This window comes from Cyprinodon tularosa, unplaced genomic scaffold, assembly GCF_016077235.1.
Source record: "Cyprinodon tularosa strain WSP-4 unplaced genomic scaffold, ASM1607723v1 ctg1014, whole genome shotgun sequence".
Lineage (NCBI taxonomy): Eukaryota > Metazoa > Chordata > Actinopteri > Cyprinodontiformes > Cyprinodontidae > Cyprinodon > Cyprinodon tularosa.
Window position 1 is genome coordinate 132501 of NW_024037799.1, and position 15386 is coordinate 147886.

Consider the following 15386-nt stretch of genomic DNA (forward strand, 5'->3'; position numbering starts at 1 on the left):
GACCGACGTCATATTGAACCCTATGGATTAGGAACGGGATGTCACTTAAGCTCATATGTGAGTCAAGGCAGGTGAGCAAATACTTTTGGCAATATAGTGTATATATATGTATGTATGTATTAGGGGTGTAAATAATAATCGTTTTGTATCGATGCATCGATCCAAAAGCCGACGATCCGATGCATCGACACGTCCGCAAGATAATCGATTAATGTTTTTTTTTTTTTCCCTCCGGTCTATTTTTATCCATTTTCTCCTGGGCGTAACTCTCCTCCCGTGCTGCGGTGCCGCTAAACTTATTTTGCCCTCCTACCGCGCTTCCTGGTTATACTCTTACAGCAGTTTGTTGCAGCAAGCTTCACACAGACATTTTTAAATTATGCTCAATATTGCAGCGTGGTCTGAGCTACACGCTGTGGGTCTAGATACGGCCGAGGCGGCGAGGAAGTGGGGGCGAGTTTAGTCCGACGACGGAGGGACAATGGGGCAAAAAGAGCGGAGATTCAGCTGGAAAAAGGCTCCCAGCGTTCTCGCGCACCTCGCTCTTCTAGCGGGTCAAACTTCACGAGTTGTTTTCCGCAATTTCGGTCATAAAAACAAAACAAGCCGCCCTCCTGTCTGGTGCAATGTTTGCGGTCAGCTACAATCTGGGAGAGGTGCAGCGGAGCGTCTCTCAAGGGGTCGGCGACGTCAACACTCTGGAGCCTTCTTCTTCTTCTTTTTTTTAATGGCGGTTGGCAAACAACTTATAGGTGCATTACCGCCACCTTCCAGAATGGAGTATGGACCAGACAAACTATTATATTCTCCCTAAAATACCCGTTCTTCTTAGAAAATTAAAAATACTACCAAAAACTACATCCCCAGATGACCTTTGAAACAATTCCCTTATATCTAGTTTACTTTTATTCCTGTCTAACTCTCTACACAACATCTCTCTTTCCTGAGTATATTTATTAAATTCTAAAAAAATATGTTGGACAGTTTCTTTGGAGCCGAGGTATTGCATTGAACTCATTACACTGATATTGTGCAGTATTTTTACAGTATTTTTTGATGCAGCTTTTCTACTTCTGTTATTTGCTGTTGTTTCTAAAGAAAATGCATAACGATATTACAGCTTTCATTGATTTATTTCAAACTTGAAACTTTGTTTAGCCTGTAAGGTGTAAAAAAAAAATAATAATAATAATAAAAAAAAAATTAATCGATTAATCGAATCGAATCGAATCGTGGTGTATTCTTAAGTATCGAAAATAATCGAATCGTTGGGTCAGAAAATCGATACTGAATCGAATCGCCATGATGGATGTGATTTACACCCCTAGTATGTATATATATATATATATATATATATATATATATATATATATATATATATATATATATATATATATATACACTATATTGCCAAAAGTATTTGCTCACCCATCCAAATTATTGGAATCAGGTGTTCCAATCACTTCCATGGCCACAGGTGTATAAATTCAAGCACCTAGGCATGCAGACTGTTTTTACAAACATTTGTGAAAGAATGGGTCGCTCTCAGGAGCTCAGTGAATTCCAGCGTGGAACTGTGATAGGATGCCACCTGTGCAACAAATCCAGTCGTGAAATTTCCTCGCTCCTAAATATTCCACAGTCAACTGTCAGCTGTATTATAAGAAAATGGAAGTGTTTGGGAACGACAGCAACTCAGCCACGAAGTGGTAGGCCACGTAAACTGACGGAGCGGGGTCAGCGGATGCTGAAGCGCATAGTGCGAAGAGGTCGCCAACTTTCTGCAGAGTCAATCACTACAGACCTCCAAACTTCATGTGGCCTTCAGATTAGCTCAAGAACAGTGCGCAGAGAGCTTCATGGAATGGGTTTCCATGGTCGAGCAGCTGCATCCAAGCCATACATCACCAAGTGCAATGCAAAGCGTCGGATGCGGTGGTGTAAAGCACGCCGCCACTGGACTCTAGAGCAGTGGAGACGCGTTCTCTGGAGTGACGAATCGCGCTTCTCCATCTGGCAATCTGATGGACGGGTCTGGGTTTGGCGGTTGCCAGGAGAACGGTACTTGTCTGACTGCATTGTGCCAAGTGTAAAGTTTGGTGGAGGGGGGATTATGGTGTGGGGTTGTTTTTCAGGAGCTGGGCTTGGCCCCTTAGTTCCAGTGAAAGGAACTCTGAATGCTTCAGCATACCAAGACATTTTGGACAATTCCATGCTCCCAACTTTGTGGGAACAGTTTGGAGCTGGCCCCTTCCTCTTCCAACATGACTGTGCACCAGTGCACAAAGCAAGGTCCATAAAGACATGGATGACAGAGTCTGGTGTGGATGAACTTGACTGGCCTGCACAGAGTCCTGACCTCAACCCGATAGAACACCTTTGGGATGAATTAGAGCGGAGACTGAGAGCCAGGCCTTCTCGTCCAACATCAGTGTGCGACCTCACAAATGCGCTTCTGGAAGAATGGTCAAAAATTCCCATAAACACACTCCTAAACCTTGTGGACAGCCTTCCCAGAAGAGTTGAAGCTGTTCTAGCTGCAAAGGGTGGACCGACGTCATATTGAACCCTATGGATTAGGAACGGGATGTCACTTAAGCTCATATGTGAGTCAAGGCAGGTGAGCAAATACTTTTGGCAATATAGTGTATATATATATATATATATATATATATATATATATATATATATATATATATATATATATATATATATATATATATATATATATATATATATATATATGGTGTTTCTGCTATTTACCACCACAGGTGTCTGTATCTGGTAATCAGTCAGTGGGCATAAGTGCAGGCACGTTACCGCTGCATGTTTACACTGCCATGCTGAATGGGATGACCCATGACTTGTGTAATTATTCAATGGTTGTATTTATCTTACTTTTCAGAAAAACTTCTAAAAGCTTATAAAAGTAGCTGAAGAATACTTGGGTTATAGAGCAGGATAATGATCTTAACCCTGTAATGCCAAATGTATTGTATTTGATACATACGGTTTCTGAAATGTTTTGCATCTGACACCTTTTGCATAATTTAATGGTTAAAACTTTGCTCAAAATCCTATTGTACACAATCAGATATACCTGATAACAGCCAGTAGAAGACTACACAAAAAATTATCTTGACTTATCGCATAGTAATAAATTATTAATATAAAAAATGTATTTGTTTTTTCTTTTTACATATTTTGTTAGGGCAAATAAGGAATTCAAACAAAAAAAAAAGTTGTTTTCTGTTTTGTTTTATTCTTGGTTTAGGCTTTAAAGGGTTAAGTAGACCAGCAGGTCCACTTATGAGTCATACAGAGGTGGGCTTCTCACATGACCTGTGCCATGAACTCAAAAACATTCAAAATCCCTCCAATTGAATTGAAACTATTTAGGAGGGAAAATTAGATATAAAAGGCTTACTACTATCTCAAACACTTGATGATAGTTGTTGCTTCTATTCGAGGCTCAGCCGTTTAGTTTTAGCGATTTAAACTTTTTTTTTTCCACATAGGGTACAATTGGTTTGGATAACATTTCTACTTAAAAACATTAATCGTTTTACAATGTCATTTTAAATTTGCTCATTTTTTTTTGTGTTATGATGTCAAATATTGAATCTTGTTTCATGAGAAAAAAATACAAACCAGAAAGTGGAAAGTTTCCCATTCTACATTCACTTTGGTATTTACAAGCATTTAGTCTGTCACAGGTTCTGCCTTTGGTTTCCTTTTTTTTTTTACATCTCTCCCCTTTTTTTTCTCCCCTTTAAATCCTTCATGTCTCCACCTTTCAGGACAAACTATGCCTTCCTCACCACATCCTGGAGGAGAAAGGTCTGGTGAAAGTGTGCGTCACAGTACAGGCTCTGGTGGACGAGGCCTCCTCCAAACCCCCCCTCCTGGTGTGAGTGGCGGGCCCCAAAGTGAACGTCGCACACTGACGCTGCTTCAAAAAGCCACAGCTATGCTCTGCATCATTCTCAGAAACTGCACTGATTTCTTGTCAGGGTGCAGAAAGGGAACTAATTAATCGACTCTGAGAGAGGAACCTGGAATTCAGTGTGGAGACAAATAGATGACGAGCAGTTTGCTTTGCTGCAAGTAATTTTTAACCATAAAACAATCAATTTGGGATCTTTATTTTTTTTTTTCCTGTAAACGGTTTTTAAAATGTACCGGTAAACAAAATTAAGAAAATATTTACACTTGCTGGTTCCATCCTTGGTAAAATATGAATATGAAGTGATCAAAAAGAAATTTGTGTTGTGATTAAAAGAACAGAATACTGTTCTATGTGTTTGTTTATGAAAAAAGCCATAAAATGCCAAAATTACATTGTTTTTCCTTTAATGTCAAACTCAAAAATTGAGAATATTACATTCAGACATCAGATGCAAAATATTTTTGTGTGAATTGGAAATTTAATTTGTTCCTTTTTCTAGTTTGAATTGTTCTGTTACAGAACTTTGCATCTTTTCCCCTCAAACCTTTATTTTTTACTGCCTGCTTTTAGTTTTAAAATCACAAAATTGGTTTTTCAAACTAAAATATATTTAGACAAAGATTGGACATGTCTAGGCTTACTGGTCTGAATATTTTAATTGCCTTAATTGATCCCACTGTGTATGCACACATATTTTGTATCTTTTTATTATTATTTTTGTGCTCTGTACAGGATTTAATCTGTTATTTTGTGCTGAACGTGTAGTTGAAACATTTTCAGTGTTTTACCTTTGGCTCTTTGAGGAGAATCAAACCCAAATACTAAGGTCTTATGACAGAGGGAGACAGCTTTTATCTATCTCTATTTAAACCAGAAGATATTTATAATATAGAGAAGCTGAAGAACAGAGGCTTGAGTTGTTGTATAGAATCAGACAGAAATACTCCAAAGCTATTTTTCTCTAATATATTTGTGTAATAAGTGTCTATATTTTCTAAAGGTTAACTGGGACTGTGCATTGGTTTTTCTGCGTATCCCTGATGCGGGTGTATCTGTCTTAAACTGTCTCAGAGGGGACCCTAACCTGAGTTTCTGTTTATCTTTGACCAGTCCTCATATGTCTAACCAGTGTTTCTCCATTGAAAATGAATCAGATGGACCAGTTGGTGTGTTTATGTCGGATGCAGTTTGTTTCATAATGTGCCAAAACATGTGATGTTATTAGATTATAGTAAGACAGTTCTGAAATTGTGCATGCAAGGCTCAGAAGCCTGTATGAACAGACATTCAATTACACTCTAACAGAACCTCAGAAGGATTTACACCCCTTCGCTTTTCATGTCCCTTAAGGGCTCCATATCTATTTTCTCTAACACTTATGAGATGAGGCAACTATAGCTTGACCCCCACAGAGTACCTTTGTCATCTTATCTGGTCTATTCTTGCACATATTAGCTATATATCCTTCATTGGTCAGGCAATTTCACTAGTAGCCTGTACTATATTTCAGTAACATGTCAAAGATTCTTATTGTTCCTAATGTAGGTCTGCAATGCTGAAGTCTTTAAGACATTTTAAATAAGTATAGTGTTGAAGGTTGGGGAACAAAAAGTCTGGTTTTCTTTATCACACCTTGAAAGAGCAAATTTGGAGTTAATGTAGCAAAACATTCCCCTGGCCTGCTGACTGTGTTAAGAGTGTGTGGGTGTGTGCTTGTGTGTGCCTGCTTCCAGCTGGAGTTGATGAGAAACTGCAGACTGTGTGAGTCAGGCTGGGCCTGGTTTACTGCCCTGTTGATGCCTTATTACACAGTGTGCTTCGTCAACAGTATGTGTGTGGGGGTGTGACCTTTGGCACTGCAGACCTGGAAAATATGGAGCTTTAAGTGGGCAGAAAAAAGTACTGGCTCTTATTGAACACTGTCGTTAGATAAGTGGGAATTTGTTTAGATTTAATTTTCAGCATTACTGTAGGTCTGCTGTCCCTTTCTTATATATTAGGCTCCAGATGTTTCTATTTAGTTTCTTGTACTTAACAAGGCTGAGACTCTCTTTCGTCATTGGATTTTTGAAACTGCAACAAAATTAGTGGTTAAATGTTTTATGATTTACCAGAATGTCTCTTTGAATGATACAGTGCTTAATCTCCTGAACTTAATATTGCCATAGGGTATTATTTTAACTGAAATGAAACACCATTCAAAACTCATAACAGTAAATATAGAAACTACTATAAAACGGGGTCAGTTTAAAGATATGTTTTGTCTTAAAGTTCAACAGCTGAACCAAATAGAATAGTTTTAGGATTCTGCAAAGCTTTACACCGCTGATAGCCACTGTAGCCCATTACAGTTTATTTGAAGAGCTTTTGAAAGTTTCGGATGAAAGTTTCTATCAAAAAAGAAAATTTTTACTGTGAACTCTCAGTATGTTTTGTAGTAGCAGTTTATTTTCTACACGTTTGTGTTTGTCCCGAGGCTTTATCAAGGGTTGCAACAGTGATAATATAAAAAGGGCAGAGTCATTTTAGCCTGTTATTTATTTATATAATAGGATTTTATGGTTAAAACAGTTCTTATTTTAACTGACTTCTACAACTTATGTTGACGATTAACTTTGTTAGTATTTCCAAAACACCTGTATTAATTTGTATACTCTAGAGAATACCGTTCTGTACCTTTACTATTACAAATGCTACCAATTTTTCCAGTTTCAACATGTTTTAGATCAAGATCAGAGTATTAGCTCCAACATGTTGATCCTTTCTGTTATCAGCTGGAAGTCTCATACTTTTTGGATTTCTTGCTGCTTGATTAAACTGCAGACAAGTTCAGCTTGTTGTAAAAAGTATTTGGTCATAAAACACCAGATCAAAAGAAATATTTAAAGGAAGACATTCTGGATGCAAAGAGCACTGTAGATGTAGTGGTAAGGATGACTTGGTTGTGTTTAGGTTGTTAATTTTGAGTGCTATTGGTCTTAAAATCCTTTAATTGTGGTTGGAAGGCTAGCCTCTGTGTTCGGGCCTAACTACTTTCCACCATAATTGTCCAGCTTGTTTTCACATCCTCAGCCCTGTAGCCTCAGTTAGGTCTAGTCATACTGATCCTATCAAGCCACAAATAAAGCAACCTCGTTATTTTTTTACAGAATCATAGATGTGAAAACAAATGAGGCTGAGAGGCTTGAGTTTTTGATTTAAAAACCTATAGCTCCATGGCCATGTTATTTTTTGAAGAAACTGAACCAAATTTAGGGAGGTGAAAGTCTCCCCCCTATTGGCAGATAATAGGTACTACAGATGGACCAGAAGGATTTTTAGAATAATACATCCGATAAGTTTTCTTTTGCAATAGCAGCCAATAGTGGAAAATCTAGAGTCCTGGCCCTTTTAAAGAATGCACCAAAACATGTCTGCCTTTTGTTTAAAACTTGTCTTGAGTGCCAGAAACAAACTTCTAACATTCTTGAATAGTTGACCAGTTTGGGATTTTTCATGTGTATCTGAGGCTTGATAAATTTCCAGATTCAGCAGTAAATTAATCATTTTTAATCAAACTACGCCTAAAAGGCTTCTACTGGATGGATTAGTCGTCTATAAAGCAAACATTCTTTGTTTTGGATTTTTTTTTTTTTTACCAAAGATTAACCTGTAAATATTTATCACCATGTGGAGAATTTTTACTTTATGTACTGTATTAACAGCTGTTTTCACCATATCATGAAAATTATTAGTTTTATGTATTCAACACTATGGGTGGCTGACAGGTCGATATATCCCCATAAATCTGAGAGCTAGAATTGCTGCTCTGCAGTGTTGTCCCTCTTACTTATTTTAACCTGGGGAGGATGGCCTCCTGGTTTTGAACATCCCTGGGGTATAAACTATTCACTTCAAACAGATCATAGGGATATGTTTGCAGTGACTCAGGAGCCTGAAACAGGCAATTTGATAATTAATTTTTTTGAGTCTTCCACAGGGATGTGCCTAGGGGAGGAAAAAGCATAAAAACAACTTTTGGTAACTGAGAAAATCTGGTAAGGCAGAGTTTTGGTTAGAAATATGCCAGTGAAAACAATGTATGAGCCTGCTTATGTTAAGCAGCTGTTAAGAAACTGCCTGTATTCTGTTTTTTGTTGTTTTTTTACTTTTGACGGGTAGAAAATAATTTTTGTTTTTCAGGTTCGTTTAACTTTTGATGTTAACCAGCCTTTTTGTAAAAATGTGTGATTTTTTTGTCACATGTACAGCATGCATGAAATGTCTCAGTAATGTCGCCTTAACTGCTGTGAATACTGTGTATGTATATATATAAATATATACATATAACTGTATTTTTCATCACTTTATCAGTAAAGATCCCACATGTTAAAACAAACTTGTCCTTTATTGCATCTTCTGGAGTAGCAGTTAACACAATCACTGTAAAACCAGTCATTTAGTGAATTAATGCTGGTTCTGATTACTTCTCACACTCAAGCAAATTTGGGAATAACTTGAAATGTGTAAGTACAGTAAAATATAGCTCATTCCATTTTCTGAACAATATTCTTTTAAGGATTTGAAATATTAAAATATTTTTTATCTGATTAGCCATTTCACATTCCCCCCACGGTACTGTGGTTTTGATTCATCTACTAAAGAACCAATAAAAATGCAAAAAATATATATTGTTAAAGTATTTCACAATCTTTTGTACCTTTCACTGAGGGTTTTGAACTGAAACTTTCATATTTTTCAGTGGTGATAGTAAACCTTCCAAGTTACAAATCAGAAACGTTTCCTTTTAGATGTTATGCAAATTTCAGATTTCAAGATCAGGCCTGAAATTATAGTACAGTACATATTGGCAGATCATAGATAAGTTATCAATATATAATAAGCACTAAATTTGAGTTCTTCGTAAAAGATTAAATGAAAAGAATGTAAGGAAACTGTCTTTAACATAACCCAATTTGTTTTATATATCAATTTGTCATGCTGTTACTTTTGTTTGAAACCCTATTGGAAAAAAGGAATGATCCAAAGAAGGAATGGCAGAATGGAAAAATAAAAGTCTTTAGTCTCTGAATATTAACATTGCTTAAAAGAGAATTCTCTTCAAAAACATTGATAATGCTTACTGGTCAAAGGTCTGCTCCAATATCAGTGTTGCAGAAAACAAAAACAGCTTCAAAAAACAAGAGCAATAAAAAGTTTTTATTCTAATACAATAACATCTGTTCACTGGTAACTTCCTGCTCTTCCAACATAACAGTCTGAGTAATTTAATAAGTTTTGATCAGGCACAGAAACATTTAGAGGCAAGGGACCCAGAATGTGTAAACTGTAGTCTGTCCTCGTCTTAGGCTCCAATAAGTGCTACAAACAAACACACTGTCCATATTGCTCCTCAGTTCTTTACAGAGCTGTTTCCAGGACAATATTTTGGTTGTTCTGCAGGTTCTTCCGACAATGGTTGTAAGTTCTGACAGCAGAGCAGCAGGCCACAGTGAACCGATGTTTGTGTTGCAGAGCTTCAGCTGCTCAGGCGTTCAGATACTTGGCATGGTGCTTGATGTGGTCATTCATAAACGAGTAGATGAAGAAGTAGCTGTGGTCGTAGCTCTGCAGGAAGAAACCATTTTTATTTAAATTTCAAAAAAATATATATTGATGCTTAACATTTTTTGATGATGCAAGTGTTCATTTTATACGAACGCATTCAGTATCTATGAAAAGCATGGAGAGGTATTCAAACCCTTTGAGCAGCTCCACACTTGTTAGTGTTACAAACAAAATAAGAACAAATCAAAATAGTGATTTTGACATTGATGTAAAATTACATTTGGTCAGAAAATTGTTAAGTTTGAGGCACATTTCTATTTAGCCACTTTTCTTCCCTCATACATGTATTAAATCCAGTACCATCTCCTGATAGGACACCTATTAGTTGTGTACTTGTTTAGTTCATAGAAGAGCTGAGAGAAATCTGCATGGACTCTTGCTTGTACTTTGCAAAAAGCCATGCAGGAAAAGTAACGTGGAAGAAAGATCTCTGGTCAAAAATCAAAAATGTAATGTGCTTCCCTATATGAAAAACTTTTCCCGCCTAACCACAATGTAACATGGTGGAGGCAGGCTCTGAGGATGCTTTTCCTAAACAGAGTCAATGGCAAGAGCAATGGAGCTAAACCAAGAAAAATTCATAAGGAATAGCTGAACGTAGCAAAACATTTGAGAGTTGAGGAGGTTCACTCTAAACAGGTAGCAGTATAGAAGGGTTTGGATCCACGTATTTGTTTTACAACAGTCCAGTCAAAGGCCAGACCTAAACCTAACTTAGAATCTGTCACAAGACCAGAAAATAAACTATTTTGCATAGAATAAATTAAAACATGTTTTAGACAACTCAAACTAGCAGAGACTAAACTAATGAAAAGAAACCTGAATAAAGTAAAAAGGTGTGAATTCTTTTACAAGGCTCTTAGTATCAGTTTATACCGACCGGCTGCAGTCTGAAGACAACAGGGATTTTCTTTTCCGAGCAGACCGCAATCAGATTGTCGGGGAGTAGCTGGCTGGCAGACAGGAACTGATCGTCACGACCCTGATCGATGAGGATGTCGAGCTGAGGGCCGGAGTAAGAACCTGCCAACACAGTGGCGTCGTATGCCTGGAAAAAAACAAAACAGAAAAGGTTGTAGGATGCTTAAAAAAAAATCTTTTATGTTTTTTTTTTTATTTAAACAGGTGTTGCAGGTTTATTGTCGAAGGCTGCAAGCTTCCTACCTCCCATGTGGACCTGTCAGATCCCAGGTATCCAGTGAAGGCTTTCTGACCCCAGGGACACTGTACAGGGTTACAGATGGGAGCGAAGGCAGACACAGCCTGCAAAAGGAGTCAGCATCTTTCTCACAACAAAATCTGAAAGAGAAACAGCTTAACGGCAAACAGACTTGGACTGAGCCTCATAGCAGACCTTGTATTTGCCTGGATTCTTCAGGGCACAGATGAGAGCCCCGTGGCCGCCCATGGAGTGTCCACTGATGGACATCCGGTCTGGATCGGTGGGGAAGTTGGCATTGATGAGCTTAGGGAGCTGACATGAAGACCACAACAGCACCAGTTTGTTTTAAATGACAACAGTCAAGGTTTTTTTTTTTTGAACTAAGTTGGTGAATTTAACCATCTGCACCTCATCAGTGACATACGAGTACATGCGATAATTTGTTTTCCAGGGTTCCTGGGTGGCGTCCACATAGAAACCAGCACCTGTCCCAAAGTCCCAGCTCTCATCTTCACCTTCGATGTTACAGCCACCTGAGGTAGGAGGATAAAAATGCTACCACTTTATCCCACAAACTCACAAAGGAACCCTTTATAATCTTTTGGTTGGGGGTTCCTCTTGAGAATGCACTCTTGTGTGTAGTGTGTCATCATACGTGGGCTGGTGTCTGGAGCCACGATGATGATTCCTTGCTCTGCTGCAGCCAGCTGACTGCCTGCTTTGGTGATGAAATTCTGTTCAGTGCACGTAAGGCCTGCAGAGAGAAACACTAGGTAAGCATTGATCAGAGCAAGACTAGATGTTTAAAAAGGCCTCACCTCAGGGGTTTCCCCTTGCCTCCCACAAGCTACTAACAACACACCTCTTCAGCATTCGAGAAGATTTAGCAACCTACTTTTACTGATGAGAAAGACTTCCTAACATGGAAGTCTGTCCATGCATCCAACTACTGGTTAATGTCCAATAATAAAAACAAAAAGACACTAAGACACACCTTCCTTAAGTACTGAAGTTCCCCCCAGCTGAATTTATTTTTACATGTTGTCATGTCACAACCTTCATACTTGTTTACTTAGTTTTATGCTCCAGACAATATAAAAAGGCCCAGATTGGGTTGTGGATGGAAAAGGCTACTTATTATTTTATTTTTTTTGTATATCTATAAAGAACAAAAATCAGTGGGGACTCTGATATATATATTTGGCTCCCCTCACATCATTGCCATAGTATTATTTTCTGCAAAATGTCCCAGGTTCACCCAGATTGGATGGGAAAGTTTATTTTATATCAAGTTGGAATGCATTCTCAACTAGATTTAAACTTTTCCTATAGTAAAACATGAAATGTATATATAAATGTTAAGGGTTTTCAAAGGTTGACCTTCACCCTGATACCAGGTCTCTTTACACTCCAACAGTTTTTCTCCTAAAAATTTCCTGAATGATGGCAGCTATTTTAAGCTTCTAGGTCACAGCCTACAGATGGCCTTTCCACAGCATGTTGATACCCCACTGTGTCTAAAGGTGCTCAAGGTGTGTGTTAGTGGGGGACAAGCAACATTAAGGTTATTTCATACACAGTGTTTGGATATATGCTAAAAAGTTCAACTGAGTTCTCATCCAACCAGAACACCCTTTTCTACGTACAAGGAGTCAGGGTAAACAGAAAGACTAAATGAGAGGATATACATATGTTTGTGTGTGTGTGTGTGTGCGGGTGTGTGTGTGTGTGAACTAATACTAGACTGAATGAGAGGCTATACGTGTGTGTGTTAGAACTAATACTAGACTGAATGAGAGGCTATACATATATGTGTGTGTGCGCGCGCGTGTGTGTATGTGACTGATATCGTAGCAGACTGAATGAGAGGCTTGCACTTGTGTGTGAGAGAGTCAACCTGTCACGGAAGAGGCGGAGCAAATTGGCTAGCGCATTAGTATTGCTCAGTTTGGGTTCCACGCATGCGCTAGCCAATTTGCCCCGCCTCTTCCGTGACAGGTTGAACTCTCTCACATACAAGTACAAGCCTCTCATTCAGTCTGCTACGATATCAGTCACATACACACACACACGCACACACACACACAAACATATGTATATCCTCTCATTTAGTCTAGTATTAGTTCACACACACACACACTTATTCCCTCCCATACAGTCTAGTATTAGTGCACACACACACACATAAGACATATATTCAATTTTAGTTTTGTGATTGTGTGTGACTGTTTTTACTGTGATGTGTGCATGTCATAGTATTGTGTTTGAGAGGAAAACATAGTTTTGTTGAGTGTGTGTGTGTGTCTACTGAGGTGTGTGCATGGTTTTATTGGTGTACGTGAGAGGAAAAATAGTTTCTGTCCTAAACGGCCCCTCATAGTTAACTGTGACACACATGCAGACGGCCTTGTTTCTGAGCATAAACCAGCCTTAAAACTCACCAGAAAGCCAGTAGAATACTGGGCATTTGTCTGTTTCAGCCTTGGGAGGCAGATAGATAGCAAACTTCATCTTACACTTCAGCTCAGTGCTGTAGACAAAAAACAAACAAGTTTAAACATCTTCTGTGAAAAACTTTTCAACAAACAAACATCACAAATCTTTCACTGAATGCATGTCTCACCTCTCATGTTCAAACACCTTCTGGAAGCCACCAGCACACTTGTTTGAGGAAACCTGTGTGAGAGCCATTGCTGACCTGGAGACAACAAGGAGAGGTCACCTACTGCTGCTTCCATGTAAAATACTGCTATCCAGGCGATGATCAAGGACATTTATATATCTTAAAATTACTGTAGTTTTCTTTTTTTAATAGCCTAATCTTTAAACAAAAAGATATGATAAAATTAAATGTGTGTATTCTGGAAATAGTTCATATTTCTAAGATCTGTATGATATTTCACTGCAAAAACAAACAATATTTCTTTAAAACTTAACTCTCTAAAAACTTTATTTTGACACTCAACTAAAATTGTCAGGAAAACTGCCCTTTGCCCCCCGGGTATGTTTAATCTATAACAGACTTGGCGCTGAACAAATACTAGGAAACTAAACTCTAAGTTGCCTTGGAAGAAAGCACTTAGGCACTCACTAGTTCCACGGTTGTTTTTCACAAAGCCATCAAATCTGGACTAGATTATTATAAACTACTTGTAGAATGATTACAACTCGAGAAAGGTTTCACAAATCCGACACTTGGTTTTAATTATTCTACATGTAGTTTATAATAAATAAATGAAGACATTTCGTCCCAGCTCTGTGTGCCCCGAGCCATTAACATCATAAATGACCCCTCACACCCCCACCATGGACCGTTCTCCCTGCTGCCATCTGGGAAGAGACTTCGAAGCAGGATGCAGGTCCAGCAGATTCCATGACAGTTTCTTCCCCACTGCCATTAGACTGCTGAATGTTGTTTTTATTTATTAAAAAGATAACAAAAAATGTATGTTAGAACCGTAAATAAACAGTCATATATTTATATTACTATTTTTTATGTATTTTTTACTGTTTTCAAGGCTGCACTTAAAAAAATGAAATTGTCTAGAGCTGTTTTAAATGAAATTACCTTTTGTATACACTCGAGTATACAAACTGACAAAATAAATCTAAGTCTATAATATTCTAGTCCAGGTTTGACGTGTCTAGGTGTTGTAGTATTAGAACCAGACCCCTTCTAGTGTGACATGGACAGTAAAAACAATGTTAAAAACGGACTTTATTGATTTTTCTCAAATCCTACACATAGTTTTAGTTCTTCTACACGTGGTTTAAAAAAAAAAATCTAGTCCAGGTTTTATGTGTCTAGGGGTTGTAGTTTTTTAATTAGAATATATTAAAGATGCTGAAGGTAGGGACAAAATAAGCTGAATCGCCCTTTACCCATCCCTCGTATCGGAAGCTAGATTTGGAAGCCAACCTCAGCTTCGTTAACTGTGGTAATAAAAGGATTTATCTGGTGCAGACTCGTTCAGACCAGGTTGGACCCTCCGAAACTGGCCTATTATAAACAGCACTGCACAATAAACCTGTTGTTTGATAAAAGAGCACTCTCACCAAGCCGAAACGAGACAAAGGGGGTAATAAATATAAACATGTCTCATTTAGGTCTAGACAACTGTAACAAAAAGCATAAAACATGAATAACCAAAAAGATATCGTAACCTTAACAGAGTTTTGCCTATGACATATGTCGGGGGGAGTGGGGGATATTACCAAGTAAAGTTAGCACTGATATATTACTTACCTGCAGCTCCTTTTTGAAACTGTCTGGCGTACAGCAAATACAAATAAACACATTAAGCAAAAAGAACTTTACAAAACTCATGCATCATTTGTTTAACATACCTTAACGACTCCTCGGGTTTGGAAAGACACAATGTTAGCTTTTTTAGCTTTGTTAACTCCCCCACCAAGCGCAGCACAGAGCGAGATAGGCGCAGCCCGTTCAACGTCATCACGTCAGAGAACCCCCCCCCCCCCCCCCCCCTTTATGGGGTTCCATTAGTGCCAACAATATGTTTATGTGTCTTCTGGTGTGTCCATGTATTGTGCTTATGTAATGTAAGTTGTATATGTAGTGGTTTAAAGTCTATATGTCAGATGCATATGTTGTGTCTAGATGCTGTGAGCATATGTATTGTGTCTACATGAGGGATAACGTGCATT

At 38.2% G+C, this 15386-nt stretch overlaps 2 protein-coding genes across 4 annotated transcripts in view; one reads left to right on the forward strand and one right to left on the reverse strand.

Annotated features, from left to right (window-relative positions):
- lrch1 (leucine-rich repeats and calponin homology (CH) domain containing 1) overlaps nucleotides 1-8066 on the forward strand; it is a 128202-nt gene extending 120136 nt beyond the window's left edge. For both annotated transcript variants that reach the window (XM_038278314.1, XM_038278319.1), the window contains one exon: nucleotides 3801-8066. In XM_038278314.1, coding sequence (XP_038134242.1) covers nucleotides 3801-3914 — 114 coding nt within the window. In that variant the 3' untranslated portion in view covers nucleotides 3915-8066. The remainder of the gene's footprint in view (nucleotides 1-3800) is intronic.
- Nucleotides 8067-9127: 1061 nt separating this feature from the next.
- On the reverse strand, nucleotides 9128-15187 carry esd (esterase D/formylglutathione hydrolase). 2 transcript variants are annotated; one of them, XM_038278330.1, is made up of 9 exons: nucleotides 15066-15187; nucleotides 13342-13416; nucleotides 13160-13248; nucleotides 11374-11472; nucleotides 11127-11251; nucleotides 10911-11030; nucleotides 10721-10819; nucleotides 10437-10604; nucleotides 9128-9556 (listed from the first exon to the last, which is right to left on the reverse strand). In XM_038278330.1, the coding sequence occupies exons 1-9, from the start codon at nucleotides 15173-15175 to the stop codon at nucleotides 9476-9478; spliced, it is 966 nt and encodes a 321-aa protein (XP_038134258.1). In that variant the 5' UTR covers nucleotides 15176-15187; the 3' UTR covers nucleotides 9128-9475. The 2 variants fall into 2 exon arrangements, with proteins under 2 accessions (XP_038134258.1, XP_038134265.1); XM_038278337.1 differs by lacking the exon at nucleotides 15066-15187 and adding an exon at nucleotides 14965-14987.
- Between the last annotated feature and the right edge of the window lie 199 nt (nucleotides 15188-15386).

Excerpts from the sequence above, each read along its gene's own strand:
- esd (XM_038278330.1), bottom strand. The coding sequence starts at position 15,175 with ATGACGTTGAACGGGCTGCGCCTATCTCGCTCTGTGCTGCGCTTGGTG. Across the intron at positions 11,473-13,159 it reads AGTATTCTACTGGCTTTCTG|GCCTTACGTGCACTGAACAG; the intron begins GTGAGTTTTAAG and ends TTCTCTCTGCAG. Across the intron at positions 11,031-11,126 it reads ACTCGTATGTCACTGATGAG|CTCCCTAAGCTCATCAATGC; the intron begins GTGCAGATGGTT and ends TCTTCATGTCAG.